Here is a 23,005-nt window from a genome sequence, read left to right as displayed (position 1 = left end):
TCTCTCTCTCTCTCTCTCTCTCTCTCTCTCTCTCTCTCTCTCTCTATCTCTCTCTCTCTCTCTCTCTCTCCCTCCCTCTCCCCCTATCTCTCCCTCTCCCTCACTGTCTCTAATCTAAAATGTATTCAGTTCGTAGATCATACAGAGTAACAACAGAAAGGTCTATTTGGGTGGAGAAATCAAGTGGTCGTTGACGTGAAACACTCCTCCGTAGGACACCTGGAGGTGACGGAGAGCAGCGAGAGAGGAGGAGGCTGCAGAGAGTACACCACCACTGACCTGTATCCATCGATGAAGCTGGCGTTGATGTAGTCAGAGCCCTCCACGCCGCGGATGGGCTGCAGACACACCCGCGTGGACTCGTACGGCATGATGTTCACCAGGCGGTTCTTGAACTTGTTGCAGGGCAGGTTGGCGCTGATGAAGCGCGACGTGTGGGCCTTCGTGTTGGCTAAACGCTGCGGGAGAGAGAGAGAGAGATACAGAGACAGATAAGAGTATTTTTTTCCTTATTTCCCCCGTGTGACTGTACGCCGCTTGTGCGTTTGACATTAAAAGGAGGCGTGTGTGTGTATGTGTGTGTGTATGTGTGTGTGTGTGTGTGTGTGTGTGTGTGTGTGTGTGTGTGTGTGTGTGTGTGTGTGTATGTGTGTGTGTGTGTGTGTGTGTGTGTGTGTGTGTATGTGTGTGTGTGTGTGTGTGTGTGTGTGTGTGTGTGTGTGTGTGTGTGTGTGTGTGTGTGTGTGTGTGTGTGTGTGTGTGTGTGTGTGTGTGTGTGTGTGTGTGTGTGTGTGTGTGTGTGTGTGTGTGTGTGTGTGTGTGTGTGTGTGTGTGTGTGTGTGTGTGTGTGTGACATAGCGAGATAAAGATGCGAACACTATTAATAATCACAGGCTATGGAACCGGGGGGATGGATGCCTCGGGAGGGATTACGGGTGCCGGCCCAACGAACATTCTACACAGGGAGGGCTAAAGAACACTACACTATTTATGGCTCCGCGCCCGCGGTTATATATTTCATCCGAGAGCGAATTGCCCCGAATGGGAACCTAGGGGATCTGCCCGTTCGCTCGCTCAGCTTTGGAGGGAGAGGGGAGAGGGAAAAATAAAAAATAAATAGCATGTTATGATGAAAATAGGGGAAATGGATGCCTGGGCGAGTCGGGAGTGGACAGGAGGTGCGGTGTAATCTAACCTGTTTTATCATCTCTTAGTGGTATCAGCATCGATCACCGAGAAGGGGGAGGAGGCGCGTGGCAAGCAGGGGGGGAGGAGGCGCGTGGCAAGCAGGGGGGAGAGGAGGCGCGTGACAAGCAGGGGGGAGAGGAGGTGCGTGGCAAGCAGGGGGGAGAGGAGGTGCGTGACAAGCAAGGCAATGCGTGCAGCGGGCTGTGCCACAGGCTGCACACGGCCAGGCCGGGAGAACCGCTCGTTTGAAATGCAGGGGTGGCTTTTGCTCAAAGCCCAATCTGGCAACTGTCCTGGTCATGGGGGGAAAAAATATCTCTCCCCCCCTCCCTCTCTCTCTCTCTCTCCATCTCTCTCTCTCTCTCTCTCTCCCCTCTCCCCCCCCGCTCTCTCTCTCTCCCTCCCTCCCTCTCTCTCTCTCTCTCTCTCTCTCTCTCTCTCTCCCTCCCTCTCTCTCTCTCCCTCCCTCCCTCTCTCTCTCTCTCTCCATCTCTCTCTCTCTCTCTCTCTCCCCTCTCCCCCCCCCGCTCTCTCTCTCTCTCTCCCTCCCTCTCTCTCTCTCTCTCTCTCTCTCTCTCTCCCTCCCTCCCTCTCTCTCTCTACCCCGGAAGGAACCAGGGGTAGGGGAGGCCTGAGGAGGGGCATTTTAACCCATGTCGTGTCGAAGGCAAGTCGACCGGAATGAGGGAGGAACCGCAGGCCCCACGCTGTCTCGTTGGCTTAATGGGAACTGGAGAGTGTCCAGGAGTGGCACTGGGATTGGCCAATCAGTGACGCCAGGGCCTCTGGATGGTGACTCGGGCAGAGGAAGCCAAGCGAGGAAACAATATCTAACCACCCTGTAAATCTTGGTAAATATGAAGAAATTACCCGATACTATGAGACTTCACTCACTCAGATACAATTGGACATAAAACTTGAAATCAGACGGGAGTCTGATTTCAAGTTTTATGTCCAATTGTATCTGAGTGAGTGAAGTCTCATAGTATCGGGTAATTTCTTCATATATTCTGAGAACGTTGTATAATGACAACATATTTTAATCTAATCCAATACATTAATGTTGGATCGTAATGTGAAAAACAAATATGAAAAACGATGTGATTTAATGACATATGCCTTACCTTGACGCAGATATTTTGCTGCTATCTATCTCATGCTCGTTTCTTATACTTATTTTATGTCTTTCATTTATTTATTAGTTTATTTGGAAGGGACAGCATGTATTAATGGACAATACAATATAATGCACTGTACGTAAATAGCAAATTTTCATCCTCAGACCTCAGTCCTCTGATTTGCCAATTTTGTGCACATTTTTATGCAGATTTTTATTTTTTTTTGTACAGCTGTGAATCACGTTGAGCTCAAAGGTGTTATACAAATAAAGTGTATTATTATTATTATCGTCACATCCCTCTCACAGTACTGTATACCTGTATGTTATGTATGTCAGAAATGTCAAGATATATCTGTCATTAATGTCATTATGAATTGAAAATGGGGGACCCTGATGTATACAAGACGAAAGTCTTTCTCTGGTCTGCATCCCCTTAACTCATTGACCGCTGGGGATTAGCCTCATCCTGTAGTAGCTACCACCACCGCTGTAAACCTTGTTTGCAGGGCTATAACTATTTAAATATTATAGCTATGGATGCAATACTATGGCCCATTTGACATCGAGTATCTATCGTTCAAGATGTGAAAAAGGGAAAAAATGCCATCCATACATTCCCGTTTTATACCGTGGTGAATATAAGTAGGGTTTTAGAGCGGTTTCGGGTAATTCCTGGGAGGCCAGTAATAGTAATATTTAGCTGCTATCTATTTTAAGCTTGTTTCTTATTTTATGTCTTTCATTTATTTATTAATTTATTTGGAAGGGACAGCATGTATTAATGGACAATACATATAATGCACTGTAAATACACAGGATTTGTCAGGATGCTAATTTTCATCCTCAGTCCTCTGCACTTTATGCATTGATTTGCCAATTTTGTGCAAACTTTATGCCGGCCTTTTTATTTTTATTTGTATTTCTGTACAGCTGTGAAGCACTTTGAGCTGCAATTCTTACATGAAAGGTGTTATACAAATAAAGTGTATTATTATTGTTTGTTTTGTCTCTCTGTCTGTTTGTTTTTGTGTAATGGGGAGGGGGGGGGGGTAAAAATGGGAACTGATATGAATTGAAATTATGTGAAATATACTTGATGATATTCCCAATTAAAATACATTTATAAAAAAAAAAAATTATTATTAGGGATGTCCAATATTATCGGCCTACCGATATTATCGGCCGATATTGGCATTAAAATCGAATATCGAAAATTATCGGTTTTCAAAAAAATAAAAAAAATAATTTTTTACATTTATTTAACCTTTATTTACCCAGGCAAGCAAGTAAGAACAAATAATTATTTTATTTACTGTCAAAAGTATGCATAATGTTGTGTTAATTCCACGACAAAAGATATGTAATGTGAATTACCTGAAATTATCTGCATATATCGGTATCGGTTGATATCGGAATCGGAAATTAAGAGTTGGACAATATCGGTATATCGGATATCGGTAAAAAAGCCAATATCGAACATCCCTAGTTATTATTATTGTCATCACCACATCCCTCTCTCCCCTCCCCGAAAGGCCTCCTCCTCCCCCTCCTCCTCCTCCTCCACCCCCCCCCCCCTCATCCTCCTCCTCCACCTCCTCCTCCAGTCCTCCACCTGCCCCCCTCATCCTCCTCCTCCACCTCCACATCCTCCTCCCCCCATCATCCTCCTCCTCCACCTCCACATCATCATCCCCCCCTCATCCCCCCTCCTCCTCCACCTCCACATCCCCCCCCCCCCCCCCCCTCATCCTCCTCCTCCACCTCCTCCTCCTCCCTCCTCCGTACCTTGAACTCCAGCTCCATGCCGGTGACGTTCTCCCCGCCCTCCACCTGGGTCAGCTTCTGGATGTAGGCGTACAGGTTCCTGGCCGGCACCTCGGTGGCGCCGCAGTTCACCGCCTCCTGTAGCGCGTCGTGGATGAATACGTACTGGTCCTCCGTCTGCACCATGTAGTTGCGCTGCGAGCGCATCAGGGTCACGTGGCCGTAGATGTCCACCGCCTTCTCGTGCTTGATGCGCTCCAGCATGGCGTCGATCACGATGAAGCAGCCGGTGCGACCGACGCCCGCGCTGAGGGGGGCGAGACGGACAGAACCGGTTGTTACCACTTTGGTGAACAATGATGTTAGTTCAATGGTAAACAGTGTATTTAGGTATATAGGCGGTGGTGTATTGGTTTATTGTATTTTGTGTGTTTTGTGTGGTTAATGAAAATGCCATAAATGGACTTGTTGGAAGTTTCAATCAATCAAATTTGATTGATTGAAAATTGTATTAACAGATTGCAGAATGGGTAGAATACAGTAAGGCTCAATACACACAATAGTTAAGGGGATGCAGACCAGAGAAAGACTTTCGTCTTGTTTACATCAGGGTCCCCCATTTTCAATTCATAATGTAGGTAAGTAAGTAGGGTGCAACTAGCACCGTGCAATCCATTCTTTGTGGATCTAGCCCTATGTCTTTTTAAGATGTTTTCATGTACATATCTGTATCAGTATGTGTATTGTATGGTCCCAGTAACAGCAAGGACCACGATGGAAATAAGTCCCAGGACTTTATCATTTCATCCTTGACACTGAACGCAAGTTGTTCTTTTATGACTCATGGTTTCTGTGAAATAAACTAAAGACATAGTGTGTAATTTTGGTTTCCCCAGGACGTCTCCAGGGACAGTCTGTCTGTATGAAACCATGCAATGTCTGACAACCTGTCTGTGCAAAACGATTTCATCCACAATGTCTGGAGTTTCTCCCTAGTGGATGCGTGCACGGAGAAAGAATCTATCAAATAACAGGTGATCATCATTAAATGACAACGAGCTGTGGTGATGGCATTGGGACGGCCGTTATTGGTAGGAAACGCCTGACATGTCATGAGAATACTTTGAATAAGACCTATTTTATATCACGTATCTGGCTGTAAAGAGGGTTTTGGTTTAGAATACATGATGGACAATACTACTATGCACTCAACACTGCATCACCTAAGTTTCAACACAGTTTGATGAACATTGTTACTCTGAAAGAGTTGCACCCTTCCTGCTGACTTGTCGTACAGAACTTGTAAGTCGCTTCTTGTGACCGAGCCCAGCAGTTCGTGGCACAAGTCTCCCTCTGTAATTCTTCAGACTTTTAAATATTATGAAAGTACAGAATGTAAGCTTTCAAACGACGTGTCATACATTGACATCTGAAAGTCTCAGAGTAGAGAAAAACAGAGAACATTTTTAATACCTTGGCAGTCAGGTACTAGGTGTCACAAACTGCCTTTTATTTTTAAAACAAAGGTTTTTACTATTTTGAGATACTATAACTGTTAGCTGTTACAGTAAATATGTTCTTAAACATTCAAACTGTGATAATATGAAGAAAAAAAAGGATAATAATAAATCATACATTTTCTCGCAATGAGTGACATGGGTCTCTTACCGTTGGGCCCGGTCACATACTGATGTCATCCCCGTGCCCTGTAGCCCCTGTTCACCACTATGTGCTGTGTACGCCCCACATCTCACTCCTCTCTCTCCCCCTGACAGGAGTGTGCGGGGTGAGTGGCAGCTCTGTACCCCCCCCCCCCCCAAAGGCTCCGCCCTCCTCTCTGCCGGGCATTGCCCGCGGGGGGACTGAGGTGACCACTTGGCTCTGAGCGTAATCAGGTCTGAAGTGGGGGCGCTGTGCGGAGGTGACACGCCCTGGCCGCGGTGTTGCTCTCTGCCGGCACCGTTAGCTCGTCCGCCCCGCTCTCCTCCTCCGCTCCCCCACCTGGGCTCTTCAGCACCATCTGAGCTAAGCACGGCCTCAGCAGCTCCGTTTAACCTTTATCTCAGAGCCTCACAAGCCACTACAGCAGCCTGTGTGCCCCCCCCGCTCCAATACACACACACACACACACACACACACACACACACACACACACACACACGCACGCACGCACGCACGCACGCACGCACGCACGCACGCACGCACGCACGCACACACAGAGAGAATGTGACTTTTGAGAGCCCTGGTAAATGCGCTGTGTAACTATAGTGAGAGGAGCAGCTGACTTCAGTTAAAGGCATTAGATTAGCACAGCGTGCTAAAAGCCAGTAATGGCTCCAGGGGCGGCAGTGAGAGGCCTCCATTAAAGCTCCCGTTGGCACATTTTCACATTAGCACTTAGAAACATACAGAAAGAAATGAAAAAAAAAAAAAAAGTATTCTGAAAAAGAGTCCTCCTAATGTTTCTCCCTGGCTTTGTTCTCGTCTGTCAATCAGACATATGAAAAGAATATTGGCAATTTGAATACGCTTGGCCGATCACGATACATATTTTAATGGAGCATCGCCTCTGAGCAGAGGTGACTTTCTTTTTTTTTTGTATTGATATTTTTGCACAAATCTTTCCAATATTCAAAATACATGTTTCCACAGCATAATATGCAACATCCAAGATTCGTCTTTTTCTTTTTTGTAACAACATACAAAACATGTAAGAGACTCATACAAACACATTAATAACTGACATGGAAATTAAAAAAGCACTTACAAAAAAAAAACATTACTATACATTGTGCATATATATCACCTGTACAAACAAACACTGTACATTGGATTATTGACAAGACCATACTTGGTAATTTACTGTACATTGGAGGGGGTTGTGTTCGGACATTTACAGGGGCCAGTTTTGAGTTGCAGTCTCCCTTAGGTGTTTTTTGAGAGTGTTTTTGAAAGTGGGTAGTGATTCACATTCCTTTACAGCTTTGGGTAGGGCATTCCACATTGATGTGGCATAATCAACACGTGTCTCCGATATGTGTATGTGGGTACGTGTATCACGTAAGTATGTGTGTATGTCTCATACGTGTGTGTGTGTGCATCTCTCAGGTATGTGACTGTAATCCTACCTCTTGTGTGTGTCTCGTATCCATGTGTGTCTCTGCCCCCTGTGTGAGTGTGTATCTCAGGTATGTATATGCATGTGCGTCTCAGCTATGTATGTGTGTGTCCCCTATGTATGTGTATATCCCCTATATGTGTAAGTGAGAGCTTATGCTTCAACTATGTGTATAAGTACGTGTGTGTATGCCTGTTTCCTACAAGTGAGTATGTGCATGTATGTGTGCCTCTGGCATGTATATCTCCGCCTTGTGCATATGAGTGTGTGTAATTCTGTTATGTACACATACGAGTATGTGTGTCCTAGACAGTGATGCCAGTAACGCGTTACTAAGTAACGCGTTATTGTAATCTGATTACTTTTCCCCGAAAATAGTAATCTAACGCGTTAATCTTTAAAAGCCAGTAATCTGATTGCAGTTACTTGTCCAAGTGGCTGTGCATTACTATTTCGTTACTATCTCATCATAAATTCATAATGCAGGCGGAATGCAGTATTTTATTTCGTTTTCGACAGTCAAAAATACATTTTGAGCTGTTTTTCTTATTTGGGAGTGACGTCGTGTGGCAGTGAAAGGGTTACACAAGAATGTGTCCCGCGGCGTGACTGGTCCCTCTGTCTGTGAGTGACTCTGCTTTGGTCCAATCACATTCCCCATCCACAGTCTGCGAATCAGAGGCAGAGTAGGGCGGGTCTTCACAGCACGTCATGTGACATATGCGCCAATCGTGTGACAGCAGGGCTCCGTCGTTAGAATTCCACCCCAAAACGGTTGTCTAAACGCAAAATTAAAAGTGATTGCGGTTTCTGTTCAGACTTCCATCCCAAAACGCTCGTCTAAACGTAGCCTCAATCACTACTTCACGTTCATATGCGGAGGAAACAAAATACTGTCTACCGCTAAAAACAGCACATCCAATTGCATTGAAAGCATCTGGAATCACAACACTAGCCGACGCTTCGACTAGGTACAGGAGGACTCGGATGTCCAACAGCAAAAGAGAGAGATTGTTTCTTTCCCTTTTGATTAATGTATATTTGATGGTGGCAGAGCAAAAGCTCTTATTTGCCAAATTTACAGTTAATTTACATGTTAAAGAGAGACTGATTGTATGTTTATAGAGAGACATTTATAAAAACAATTTAATAGTTACAGACAGTTGATATAATTGAATAGTTCAGCCTGCATTTGTTAGATGTGATACACTGGTTTTGTAAAACCACTGGCTGGCTGCTCTAATGCTGTGAGCATCATAGACTGTTGCTTTACCATACTTGATGGTACAGAAGCTGAAGCACTAGTTTAACAATTTACGTTATGTGCAGAGAAACAAGTTAAAAACAATTTATGCACTTTCAATAAAGCGTTTAAAAAAAAACTGTTGGGGGAACGACGACGACTTCGTAACCTACTTTCAAAGTAACTAAGTTACTCTGATAATCAAGTAATCAGTAAAGTAACTTAGATTACCTTTTAAAGGAGTAATCAGTAATCAGTAGTGGCATCACTGGTCCTAGACATGCGTATGCGGCTAAATATGCGCATGTAAGAGTGTGATAGAGAAAGTGGCCATTCCATAGATACACCATCCGGACATACAATCTATGCATATACATACATAATACAATATAAAGTATAGGTAGTAGGTACCATCAGGTCAGATCCCCTTTTTCACATTCATCCTTGATAACACTGTAACCCCACCTTGCAGAGGTGACTTTCTGAAGATACTCCTTTTTCACTTCAAGCAGCCAAAGTCCTCTTTCCCAGGTGGCTCTGTTCTCTCCCAGAGCGAGAACACTGACAAGATTCAAGAGTTTTATTTGTCACATACATACCAGGGCATACAGTGAAATGCGGGTGGCCATGCCCGCTTCGATTGTGCAATAATACTAATAATAAAATAGACATGAAAAAAAAACAGGTAATAAAATATACATAAAAAAAAATATATACATAAAAAATCTTGTCGATCTGCGAGACATAATACATTATCCAGAATAGATTATGTCTTTGCATCACAGAGAATATTTGATAATTATGAAGTGGAAATGATACCCAACGCACTATCAGATCACTGTTATTTACTCCTTAAAGGTACATTTGGTATACTATCCTCCCGAGCCCCAAGATGGCGATTTAACTCGATGCTGCTTAATAACAAGGAATTCATTACACAACTCAAAGAAGCTCTTATAGTATTCCAACAGGAGAATGCAAACTCGGTGCAAGACCCCAGAATATTATGGATGTCGGTAAAGGGAATGATCAAAGATTTCACGGATAGCTTTTCCTCCAAAAATGCGCAAGAATCAATGCACAAAACTGGCTGAGCTGGAAACGCTTTACTCAACGTTATTTAATTCTCTAAAATACAACAACTCAACTCGACTAGAGAATCAAGTTAACGTACTAAAAATAGAGATCAATGCCATATACAGACAACAATCGGAAATACAAATACGCAGCACAAGACAACAGCAGTACTCCCATGGTTCCAAACCTAGTCACCTATTAGCCATGCGATTAAGAATGAATGCAACATTTGCAGATATAACTACCATTAGAGCACAACAAGTACTTGAAACAGACCCTGTAAAAATAAACGATACATTCAAAGAATTCTACTCCGACTTATATAAATCAGAAACGACCTTCGATCAAAACAAAATGGACACATATCTTAATCAAATTATTCTCCCTAAACTTTCAGAGGATGACGCTAAACAGTTAGAAACACCGATCACACTAGAGGAACTCAAGAAGGCCATAACCGCAATGCAAAGTGGTAAGGCTCCTGGAAGAGACGGTATCCCATCAGAAATGTACCTTTCTTGTTGGGACATAATTGGACCCTTATTACTAAATATGATCTTATACTCAGTCAAGGAGGGGAACTTCCATAAGAATGACAATATTGCACTCATAACAGTCCTCCTTAAAAAAGACAAAGAGTGCGGTAGTTATAGACCTTTAAGCCTCCTCGGAACCGATATCAAACTGTACTCTAAGGTATTAGCTTTTTCAGCTTTTTCAGATTACAAAAGCATATGACGTCTTTAGTTCACCCGGACCAAACTGGCTTCATAAGAGGCCGCCTGATCACGGATAACATAAGACGAATACTGCACGTACTAGATGCCGACAAGGTTGACACCATACCTAAGGCGATGCTGTCCCTGGATGCTATGAAAGCCTTTGACAGGCTGGAATGGTCGTATCTATGGGCAGTATTAGAAAGGATGGGGTTAGGAAAAGGATTCATTGATATGATTAAAGTATTATACAAAGACCCATCGGCCATGATTACAACAGGCACAATCATCTCCAAAATCTTTCCGGTATCACGCTCTGCCAGACAGGGTTGCCCTCTTAGTCCCGGACTATTCAATCTATCATTAGAGCCTTTAGCACAATATATAAGACAATCCCAATCCATAGAACCAATCGTAATCAAGGGCACACAACAAAAAATTAGTTTATATGCGGACGACGTAATATTGTTCATGCAAAACCCCAACACCACATTGCCTCATCTGCTCAAGTTGATTGAGGACTTTGGTGATTTATCGGGATTTAAGATAAATTGGCCGAAGTCGGCTTTCCTTCCACTTAACACCCCTGCAAAAAAAGATATAACCCTCCCAGGAGAGATACCGATGGTAAAACATTTTAGATGCTTGGGAGTGGAAATATTCCCCACCATAAGACAAACGGTGAAGCACAATTACACAAAAATCCAAAACAAAATCAAAGACGACCTTGATAGATGGGCAAAACTTAAAAACACAGTACAAGCACGGATATCAATAGTTAAGATGGATGTACTACCTAGAATCAACTTCTTCAGTTCAATGCTACCGTTACCCCCTCCAGAGGGTTACTGGAAAAGATTACACTCCTCCACATACAAATTTATTTGGAATAACAAACCACCACGTATAAAAAGATCCACCGCACAGAGAAATAAAGCAGATGGTGGCATGGCATTTCCAGATTTTTTCCAATATTTTAAGGCGTACACATTAAGACCATTGACAACATGGTTTGACCCCCAAGCATTAGTATCCTGGAGAAAATTAGAAGAAAACATAGTAGCCCCACATAGACTGAAGGACATAGCATACACTAAATAACCAATCAAGCACTGTGAACGGAAATTTGGCCCCATAATTACTCATGCGATCCGGATATGGCGTGAATCACAAAAAAGAAATCCTAACCCACATAAATGGCACAATCATACTCCCTTATTCAATAACAATGCACTCTTAATTGAAAAACGACCTATAAGACTCCCTATATGGGAAGAGCAAGGCATACACTCATTAGGGGATGTTTTTAACAAACAGGGTTTTTGTAGTGATAAAGAAATACGCAAAAAATGTAATCTCACCAAGTCCACATGGCTTTTTTACAAACAGTTACAGCTATGTTTGAAGTCTCACGGTGTTCCATTAGACATACCAATTGAACACCACAGATACCACAAATTCTTCTATGAAAGAGAGACATCGAGAGGTTTTGTTTCAGAATTTTATCATCAATTACTAACGTCCTCGTATGAAACCCTCCAACTAGACTCTGTCTGGAGGAGGGATATACCAGACCTGGAAAATGACTTTGATTGGCAAGGAGCCTGGGCAAATGTCCGACTTACATCAAGGAACCCGGATCATCAACAAATCAATCTTAACTATATTCACAGGACATACTTGACTCCTATAAGACTGTGCAGAATGGGGCTTAAACAAGACTCCAAATGCTCCCAATGTACAAATGGGGACGAAGGGACATTTATGCACATGTATTGGGACTGCCCACCAGTTAAGGCATTCTGGAAAGATGTGACCCAACAATTATCAAAACTCGTATCTTGGAATATACCTGTACACCCCTCGGTATTACTATTGAATGATGTTTTTGAGTTTGCAGTGAATCCACAGCTAAAGAGATTGGTTTTATCGGGTATCACAGTAGCTAAAAAGCTGATCGCATCACGCTGGTTTCAACCGGAAAAAATGTGCCGGAAAGTTTGGTTTCTTACATATCTCGATGTGATTTATCAAGAAATATCTACAGCAAGAATTCTGGGTCTCAATGAATCCAAAATGTCAATGTGGTTAGAAGTGGTGGAGAGAATAAAAGCTAGCTTATAATGGTAGTGTCTGGTTAGGTGCGAGGGATAGTGGAGGTACTTCCCAAGGTGGGGTCCGGGAGGGGGGGGTTCGAGCTGGAGCATATGTGTGTAGGTTTTTAGATAACAGGTATTAGGGGTATATCTTATATAAGACAATTAACTAAAATGTGATCTCATTGGATGTGCTCTGACAATTAATGCTTGTATATCTTATCGTGTGTTGTCATGTTTGTTTATGTTTGTTTAAAAAATAATAAAAAAATAAAATACAAAAAAAAGGGCATGATAAAATAGACATGCTAAATTGCTGAGATTGTTAGCTACAGATTTAAGGCACTGGGTCCTATGTACACTACTTTACAATATACAGTTTTAACTCTAAATCCCTATGCTATTCTTTCTATGTCTAAACTATACTATACAAGAACCACATCGGTTATTTCCTTAAAGTGATCTTTATTTTTCTTGTTCCTTAGTGTCCTTTCCATTTTGTTTTAAAGTGACCGTTTGTGTGTGAGCGATTGTAGCATGTGTGTTGTGTGTGTGTACTGTATGTGTGTGCTCATGTGTACTTGCGTGTTGAGAATAGATGAGTCCCTGTTCCCAGAGCGAGACCACTGACAAGTGCTCTGCACTTTTATTCATAATAAAAATATATGTTATGCCGTAAAGGACAAGGATAAGCGCGCAATGAAGAAACCCACTCCCATTGCCAAGAGAAAGTCATGTCTATAAATACTCACTATAGATGTTTCACATGGCCCATAATGGCCCCAAAACAGCATTGACAAAGTCAACAGACCCTTTGATGTGAGCTCCAGGTATTGACAATACCGATGCTACATACCCTACCACATGGCCCCTAAGAGCCAGCATATCACCAGGGTTATCAAGTGTAGATAACAGTGAGAGCAGCATATCACCAGGGTTATCAAGTGTAGATAACAGTGAGAGCAGCATATCACCAGGGTTATCAAGTGTAGATAACAGTGAGAGCAGCATATCACCAGGGTTATCAAGTGTAGATAACAGTGAGAGCAGCATATCACCAGGGTTATCAAGTGTAGATAGGCAGTGAGAGCAGCATATCACCAGGGTTATCAAGTGTAGATAGATAGACAGTGAGAGCAGCATATCACCAGGGTTATCAAGTGTAGATAGATAGATAGTGAGAGCAGCATATCACCAAGGTTATCAAGTGTAGATAGATAGATAGTGAGAGCAGCATATCACCAAGGTTATCAAGTGTAGATAGATAGTGAGAGCAGCACATCACCAGGGGTATCAAGTGTAGATAGATGGGCAGTGATAGCAGCATATCACCAGGGGTATCAAGTGTAGATAGATGGGCAGTGATAGCAGCATATCACCAGGGGTATCAAGTGTAGATAGATGGGCAGTGATAGCAGCACATCACCAGGGTTATCAAGTGTAGATAGATAGATAGACAGTGAGAGCAGCACATCACCAGGGTTATCAAGTGTAGATAGATGGGCAGTGAGAGCAGCATATCACCAGGGTTATCAAGTGTAGATAGATGGGCAGTGAGAGCAGCATATCACCAGGGTTATCAAGTGTAGATAGATGGGCAGTGAGAGCAGCATATCACCAGGGTTATCAAGTGTAGATAGATAGATAGTGAGAGCAGCATATCACCAGGGTTATCAAGTGTAGATAGATAGTGAGAGCAGCACATCACCAGGGGTATCAAGTGTAGATAGATGGGCAGTGAGAGCAGCATATCACCAGGGTTATCAAGTGTAGATAGATAGACAGTGAGAGCAGCATATCACCAGGGTTATCAAGTGTAGATAGATAGTGAGAGCAGCACATCACCAGGGGTATCAAGTGTAGATAGATGGGCAGTGAGAGCAGCATATCACCAGGGTTATCAAGTGTAGATAGATGGGCAGTGAGAGCAGCATATCACCAGGGTTATCAAGTGTAGATAGATGGGCAGTGAGAGCAGCATATCACCAGGGTTATCAAGTGTAGATAGATAGATAAACAGTGAGAGCAGCACATCACCAGGGTTATCAAGTGTAGATAGATAGAGTAAGAGCAGCATATCACCAGGGTTATCAAGTGTAGATAGATAGATAGATAGACAGTGAGAGCAGCATATCATCAAGTGGGCAGCTCCCTGCAGTGCTGTTTCTTTTAGGCAGAGGTTACACCTTTCGTATCATCTTCGTTTTTGTCAGCCGAGCACACTGATGTAGTACACTGCCAAAGCAGTAGGTGGCAGTAGGTGGCAAACATGAAGGCAATTTCAACCAATCAGAACGAATGTGCCAATACACTTCCTGGTGGAAGCTCCAGCAAAGAAAATGTCAATAAGGCAGGCGCCTATGCCGCGCCACCATCTTGCTTGCTCACTCAATGCAGCAATTCTTTTTTCAGCAAAGCCTAATAAAAGTGCAATAAACAAAACGGATACATTCACTGTGTGTTCTGCCTGTCATTTGTTGATGAAACAAAACTAACATCAACACAAGTGACCACCAAGAGCGGATAGTTTAGTCTAAAAAACGATCGGTAGCATTGTTAGCTGCATGCTAACGTCAATGGAGTATGCCATTATAACAATATAGCATTGTGGCTAGAAGCTAACGTTAGCTCACGCTACTTAGCCAGCATGAAACTGATGATATCGCGAGCTATCAGTAGTTAGATAACATTAGAGACAACGCTGTGTGTATTAAACAAAGGTGAATAGATGACTGGGCCATTTTGTTTAATGCTTGTTAAGTTGAAAGAGGAACTCTGAGCTAACAGGGTCTGAATCCTGATAGCTCACGTTAGCCAGCTGCTCATGCAATCGGTAATGCTAGCAGAATGAATGGATGTAAACATTATTTAACATATTGCATATGGGTACAATACAATACGGCTCAATACAAACAATTGTTAAGGGAATGCAGACTGTTGTAGCTTGGACTGGGGTCCTTATAACAATAACTTGACAACACATGGTAGCTGAAGCTATTTGGGACACAGAGCTCTGTCCCAAACACACACACTGTTGTCACCGGAAAGGCACGCAGATGGTATCTACTGCGCATGGGCGTTTTCGCAACAACTGCTCCGTGCTGACTACACGCTGTTGTCGACTCGTTTTTTTTGCGTATCTCCAAACGCAAACACAATTTTGCGTTTCAGCCGTATCCACAAAAAAACGCCAAAAAAAAGCATTTCTGTGTAGATAGGACATGAAACGTCGTCAAAAACGTATAAAAAAACGCCAGGAATACACTAGTCTAACCATAGCCTAAGTTAGACCCAAGACACCTCAGGGAGGCTCACCAGCTACAGTAGCTCTGGCATCCCAGAACAGCCTCCCTCCATACTGGCTTCACTGCCCATGTTACCCACCTGCAGAGCTTCCTTGTTATCCTATCCAGTTATGTTCAAAACACAACTATTCCTGATAACAATATCAAACATGAAACAGAAACAAAAGAAAAATAATACTATGATAGTGGTGATGGCAGCACATCATAAGTAGCCCCTATCAGGACTTTTTCATGTTTTTCCTCCATACTCCCCAGCTAATATTCCTCTACACTTTCCCAGTGCATCCACTGTCCCTGCTCAGCCTGGGCCACAGCCTTTGTACACCTCACTACATCCCCTTGTCGCCATATCTGCTCCACTACCAGCATCCTCCTTTCTGTGGGACCTGCTTTACTCCATGCTGGCTTCCTTGAGCTGAGCCCCAGGGCCCCCCCCCCCCCCGGCTTTGTTGCACCTTACCTACAATGTCTAAGAGCTGCCTCTACTTCCTGTACTGCCTGTCTTGGGTTCCATGTCCTCCCTCTAGGTTGGGAGGTTACTAAATCGTGTATCTCTGCTCCCTGATCTCTGCTCCCTGCAACAACTCTGTTCTCACGTTCACACACTTAAACCCCTCTGTTTTACTAGTTAATGGTAGCTGGAGAATGCCTTCCCAATACACTAAGACAGAGGAACTCCTAGCCATTTCCTTTGATATTGGCACTTCATATATTGACAAAAAATCAACTCATCACATCACATCACATCAAAAGGGAATAAACCAAACTGCAAACACCATAACTTCAACTCGCCTGGAAGCCCTGACCTCTCTTTCCTTCATATCCCCTCTATAACATCTTTCCTAAGTTGTTCAAGATGTTCACCGTCATCCCTATTATACCACCTACCCGAGAGGGGATTTCCTCCTGATCCGTGTACAACTTTCTATTACCTTCCCTCTGGCCTGGCCTTCTCAACTTACTAGGCTTAAAGGAACACGCCAACATTTGGGGAAATTAGCTTATCGTCTTCTCCAGAGCGACAAGAAGATAGATACCAGTTGTCTCTCTGTGCGTTCAGTAGAAAGCTATCTGGCTGCATGTTAACCTAGCTTAACACAATGAATGGAGGCGGACATGGCTGGTTAGCCTAGGCCAGGGGTGGCCAACCCGCGGCTCGTGAGCCGCATGTGGCTCTTTGCCCATCAATGTGTGGCTCTTCCATCCATTTTATTTTTGTATGTCACTCATTAGAATAAACATTTACAGATCTTTTTTTTAAATGGCCATTTGCATTTTCTTGGTATCTGAATCTAGGGACATATATGGATCAGTGTCAGAAATTGTTTGTCTGTTACTAGGCTTGAGTAAATTGTAATGAACCAAATGTAGCAGTCTGAAAATATTGTATATTATTCGAGACTGCTGACTGGTGTTTTATATTCCCTTTGTACACAAAGACATCATTGATATTCACACGAACAATGACACAAGCGTCCCCTTCCGAAGAGCACTGGAATATGGATTATAAATGACAGTACTGGATCATATTCTACAATGCGTTTCCCCTTGTGACTGGCAGGCGGGACCAGCAGGGGGCGGTAGCAGGCAGAGAGTGGCGGAGAGAGTTGGGAGGAGATAAATGGAGGAGAGAAACGGAAGACGCTCTCTTTGGCAGTGAACATGGACAACGAGTAGTTGCAGCTAACGGGGGCTCTGGAGAGCCTTGTTGCTGACGTTATGCCAGAGGGCCCCGTGAGATAGCAATGGGTGATAACAAGTACTGGCTAGTGGACACGATATCCTAGCAGTACCAGCGATAGTATATGAACAATTAGTGCAGAGCCAGGCACTAGCAATCGGGTTATGATAGTTACTGTGTGCGGTATAAGTAACGTGCGGTTAACCAAGTATCCAAGTCTTTAACCACCGAGTTATAGTAGTTACAGTGTGCGGTATAGAGTGCGCGCACCAGGACGAGCGTGGGCCAACAACCATTCTGCTCCGGCTGACTTCGACCAGACCTGCACCCGGCTGCCTGCATTCAGCCTGCTCCGGCAGACTTCACTCAGACCTGCACCAGGCTGCCTGCGGCTTACGGGAGTTCCTCCCATCCAGCAGGGGTCGTCATCGCTCAGCACACGCTCTCAGCCGGCGCTGCCTCTCTGCCCAGCTCCGCCTGCTAACATCCTAGCCGAGAGCGTTCGACGCCATCTTGCCTCCCGGACAACAGTGGAGTGGCGAGGCGGCCATTTCGGATGAGTACAAATGAGCATTGATGCTCCCGATTCCTTATACAATACACAGTGTGGTGCAGCCTGCGGGCGAAAGTAACGTTGCTACTACCATTCCATAGGGGTACCCTGAACAATATATGCCGGCATTAAGATAGGACTTTACTGGTATTTTGTGGGCTCACTCTTTTGTTTCATTCCTTTTCTTTGAGCGTGATAAGGTGTGTGTTTCATAATATTTCCCGTTCAGTGAATACTTCTATTTTCCTCCCCTATGTTCCCCCTTCCTTCCCCATATTACCGACCTGGAGCAGTATATGTAATCCCTTAGAGAAGGTAGATATTGTGTTCAGCCCAGACGTGGGCAGCACTTAGTCTGGGTACCGTGAGAGCACTTGGTGCCTGGGTGTAATTATATAATTGATTTATGCCAGTGTAATTATTGTGTGTTGATACCCATGGTGCAATAATCACCAGACGTAGCATTGTTGTAACTAGGCCACGTTACAATAACACTCATCCAGAACGGGAGCACTGTGTGTGTGTCTTTTATTGAGCCTAACCCTAACCCTTTGATGCGGGTAATATATCCATTATTAACCCCTTCCTATTCAACCTTCCATTTCCCACTGTAAGGTTTCTGGTGTTACTGAGGGAGGGTACTGCTTGCGGGGGGAACCAAGTTATTTCTTTACCATCCAGTCATTAGGTGTGGGGGGGCTAAGGAGACAATTGTGGAGGGTGAGGGTGTGTTGGGGAGTACTGCTGACTGCACAAGAGAGAGGGAGGAAGACCAGAGTACCGGACCAGGTTTGTAAATCCTGGGCCTCATACACTCCCACTGCCAGCCTCCAGTTGACGCTCCGGACCCCAAAGACGGAGGTGCAGCTGGCCAGAGTGCTACTGTGTCTCGCTACCTAGTGGCCGTGCACCACAGTTCCCACGAAGCAGGGATAATCCACCCTGCTACACAAAGGAGAATATCAATTCTATTTAAAAAATAAATGTATCTTTGACCATGCAAAATTTTTCCAGACCTGAAAAATCTAAGCAAATGAATAAAGGGAAGATGATCAAACAGAAGGTTTTGTAGATACAGTACTGCATTCTGCCATCTTTTTTATAATGTAAATTTCTCCACCATTTTTCATCATATTGCAACACCGTTTTTTGCTAGACGTTCACAGAAAGGTAGAGAAACTAACTGTGTTCTGTTTTATGGCAATAACGTTCAGGTTTGTGGGAGATAATCCCAAAAAATAAGAGAAATAAAAAAGTGTATCCAGAAGTCAGATGATTGACAGGGGCTGGCGTGAGCTGGGTAGGTTCGTTTTTTGAAATTCGAAAGCCCTGAGTCTCTTCCTTCAAAAGACTACACTCACTTTTGGCTGCTCCACTTCCTCCTGTCAATATGCGCCGGTTTCCGACTCAATGCCCTGAGATTTCTATAATCTTATATTTAATAATAATAATAATAATAATAATAACTTTATTTGTATATTTCACTAATAACATTTAAAATCATTGGTAAACAAACATAATGCTGAAATATACACTTTTACTGTATATCTCGGGCTTAAGAGGTTAACGCTGTGAGGCCCAAATTAAAAAGATATAGCAACTTCAGAGGCCAGAGGGTGGGACATATAAACACATTTACTATCAAATAGCATTGTGAGGCTGAACAACAGGACCAATTGACTATACATGTGCTTAACATTTTTTAAATAAACATTTACAGACTTTTAACCCAGTGAGGCCCAAATAAAAAAGACATTAGCAACTTCAGAGGCCAGAGGGTGAGACCTATAAACACATGAAGGGTGCCATGACTGAAAAAAAGGTTGAGAAACGCTGGTTATATGGTGTGGCTCTTTGTGGTACCACAGTCATTTTTGTGGCTCTTAGTCTCTGACTGGTTGGCCACCCCTGGCCTAGGCATTGTCCAACTAACACCTCTCCCGAAGGCTAACCGACCATGTCCGCTTCCATTTATTGTGCTAAGCTAGGCTAACATGTAGCCAGATAGCTTTCTACTGAACGCACAGAGAGGAAACTGGTATCTATCTTCTTGTCTCTCTCTGGAGAAGACGGTAAGCTAATTTCCCAAAATGTTGTTCCTTTAATCTTCATCCTAGCCCACTTGAGATTCTCCTCTAACTTCTCTAGTAACTATTTTGTACAAGACACTCTCACGGTCACCAGAGTCATGTGATCCACGTGGGCTCTGATTGGTGGGAGGCACAGCCCACCCTGCTGTCTCTCCCCACCTACCACCCACCATGATGCTCTAATAACTACCTCCATCTCCATTGTGAACGCTAGTGGTGAAATATAATCATAATACCTACGTCTCTAGTCTCTGTCATGCGGTCTATAAAATCAATAGTACTAAATCACATTATAATATCTTGAAAGTATGCTTTCACCAAGTATTCAATCACCCCTGGCACTCTAAATACATGACACGCCGCCCAAATAAGGCTATGTGGTACCGAACCAAATGCATTTGCCAGGTCTAAAAATACCACAAGTAAATGTATTTTTTCTATGTTGGCCTGAATCTGGTGCCATATCATGCTAGAAATTCTTTTTTTAAATATTCCTCTTGCTTTAACGCTTTGAGTTGTCCTCCCTTTCCTTGTCTGAACAGTCTATAACAAAGTCAAACATATCTCTATAAAGCGGTCTACCCATATAACTATGTATGATAAGATGTACAATAGTGCTGTATATACACCATACATTTAGATATGATATTTTAGCGCTATAGATGCACGAATGCCTAGTGAGACAGAATATGTTTTAAACTGTTTTTATATTAGCTCTAATGTCCTTCTATTTTTCTGTTTATTTTCTGGCTTAAACATCTAGCCCAGGGACTACAACTGAAAACTAGCAACCCTGCTAATGTTGGCATATTTACAGTTTTTTTTATTTGTATTAATTTATAAATGTATAATTGTTGATTGATATGCACTGTCCCTGATCAAATAAACTGAGTAAACTAAAATAAACTAAACTATCCATATCTGTCTGAATATACCTGCATATCACTCTGTATGATAGCATGTACAATAATGCTATATATATTGTCTATATATACACACATCTGTCTGTACATACCTGCATATAATCTTTTTTTACATAGCGTCACAGTGACCAAATGCGTCCACATTTTTATAGGATTCTATCACATTTTCATAACAATAGCGAATATAACTTACCCTGCGCCGTTTTCATTGAGGTTTCTTACAAATTAACGATGTTTTATCCTTTATATGCGGATAACATTTTAAATCTTAAATTGTACCATTATGTTGCCCTTTAGACAACAAACATAATGCTAATGATGCACTTGTTAAGATAATTAGGTGACCATTCTCGGTCACTGTAGTGAGGTTGCATTAATAGTTTAACGCTCCCGTGTTCAGATCGCGTTTTCCTCACCTTTAATCCGGTGCTGACCTGTGAACTAAGGTGACAAAGGTCTTGAGACTTGTAGTCATTTTGTTTTGACATACCATTTTCACCTTTTAAACCAATGCTGCTATCTACTGACAACAGAAAGATAGTGTACATAACGTATGACCCCCGTCGCCCAAAACACATTCTAGAGATTCCCACTTCTTACTGGAAACATACGTTCATATCTAATAGTCTTTAGCTGACTAAATATAGATGAATACTCATGGAATTTGATATATATACTCTAACATAAGTATTATTTCACATCACCTACCTTTCGACGTCAAAATCCGACTGGGCTTTGAGTAAAGCCCCAGAATGCCACGCAAAAGGGGGCATGGCCGAATTTGGATAGGTTGGTTCTGAGTGGACGATAATGGCTTACGTTCCGTTAACTGTAGATACTCTGTATCTGTATTATATCCTTACCTACTCTTACTACTTACGCTGCTGGCCAGTATGACTTACTACCATAGTGTCTTTATACCTGTATCACTGTACATATTAATATTACAACTCTTGTACATACATCTGATTAGCACTATTACTCAGTAGTACTAGTTTACATGTTATATCCAGTTTAATCACCTGTACATTGTATATTACTATAGGCACTTTACTGTTACATTTGCACTCTGGTTGGATGCCAAACCTCTTTTAACTGTACTGTCCTAGTGCTGTATAATGATGACAATACATTCTAAAACTCCTTCTTCCTCTTCCTCCTAAGTTGCACTGTCCTCCTGAGTTTTGCTAACGACTTCCTAACCCTTCAGGCAAAACTCTCTCTCTCTCTCTCTCTCTCTCTCTCTCTCTCTCTCTCTCTATCTCTCTCTCTCTCTCTATATATATATATATATATATCTCTCTATCTCTCTCTCTTCTCTCTCTATCTGTCTCTCTCTGTCTATCTCTCTCTCTCCCCGGCTCTCTCTCTCTCTCTCTCTTCTTCTTATCTCTCTCTGTCTATCTCTCTCTCTCTCTCTCTCTCTCTCTCTCTCTCTCTCTCTCTCTCTCTCTCTTCTCTCTCTCTCCCTATCCCTGTCTCTCTCTTCCCTTTCTCTATCTATCTATCTCTCTCTCTGTCTGTCTCTCTCCCTCTCTCTCTCTCTCTCTCTCTCTCTCTCTCTCTCTCTCTCTCCTCTCTCTCTCTCTCTCTCTCTCTCTCTCTCTATCTATCTCTCTCTATGTCTCTCTCTCTCTCTCTCTCTCTATCTATCTCTCTCTATGTCCCTCTCTGTCTCTCTCAGTCTCTCTCCCTCTATGTCTCTCTCTCTCTCTCCCTCTCTCTCTCTCTCTATCTCTCTCTGTCTCTCTCTCCCTCTCTCTCTCTCCCCCCTCTCTGTCTCTCATCCACTGTAGTCGATCTCCACCGTCTTCATCTCCCGTCTCTAATTTGTCCGTGTTGTTCAGTCCATCAAGACGACACTCCTGCTAGAGGTGTGAGCCACGCTCCTGCACATCCTCATCCTCATCCTCACCCTCACCCTCACACTCATCCTCATCCTCACCCTCATCCTCACCCTCATCCTCATCCTCATCCTCGTTCCGATCAGAGCATATTTTGTTTTTCATTTGGTCTCAAAGAGAAAGATGAATAAAGAAATGGAGGGACAGAGGAACCGGAGAGAGAGAGAAAAGAGAGAGAGAAAAGAGAGAGAGAGAAACAGAGAGAGAGAGAGAGAAGAGAGGGG

The 23,005-nt window shown here is 43.1% G+C and overlaps 1 protein-coding gene across 1 annotated transcript in view; it reads right to left on the bottom strand.

The window, feature by feature from the left end:
* LOC311226790 (receptor-type tyrosine-protein phosphatase delta-like) overlaps positions 1-23,005 on the bottom strand; it is a gene marked incomplete at its 5' end in the record, with an annotated part of 145,607 nt that overhangs the window by 16,793 nt on the left and 105,809 nt on the right. Inside the window, 3 exon segments of the mRNA XM_084312195.1 lie at positions 231-458; positions 4,094-4,379; positions 5,494-5,501. Coding sequence (XP_084168321.1) covers positions 231-458; positions 4,094-4,379; positions 5,494-5,501 — 522 coding nt within the window.

The sequence above is a fragment of the Notolepis coatsorum genome, assembly GCF_963971535.1.
Source record: "Notolepis coatsorum genome assembly, chromosome: 4".
NCBI classification, from domain to species: Eukaryota; Metazoa; Chordata; class Actinopteri; order Aulopiformes; family Paralepididae; genus Notolepis; species Notolepis coatsorum.
The sequence above is the reverse complement of the archived record's forward strand: the minus strand, read 5'-3'. Positions and strand labels throughout refer to the sequence as shown.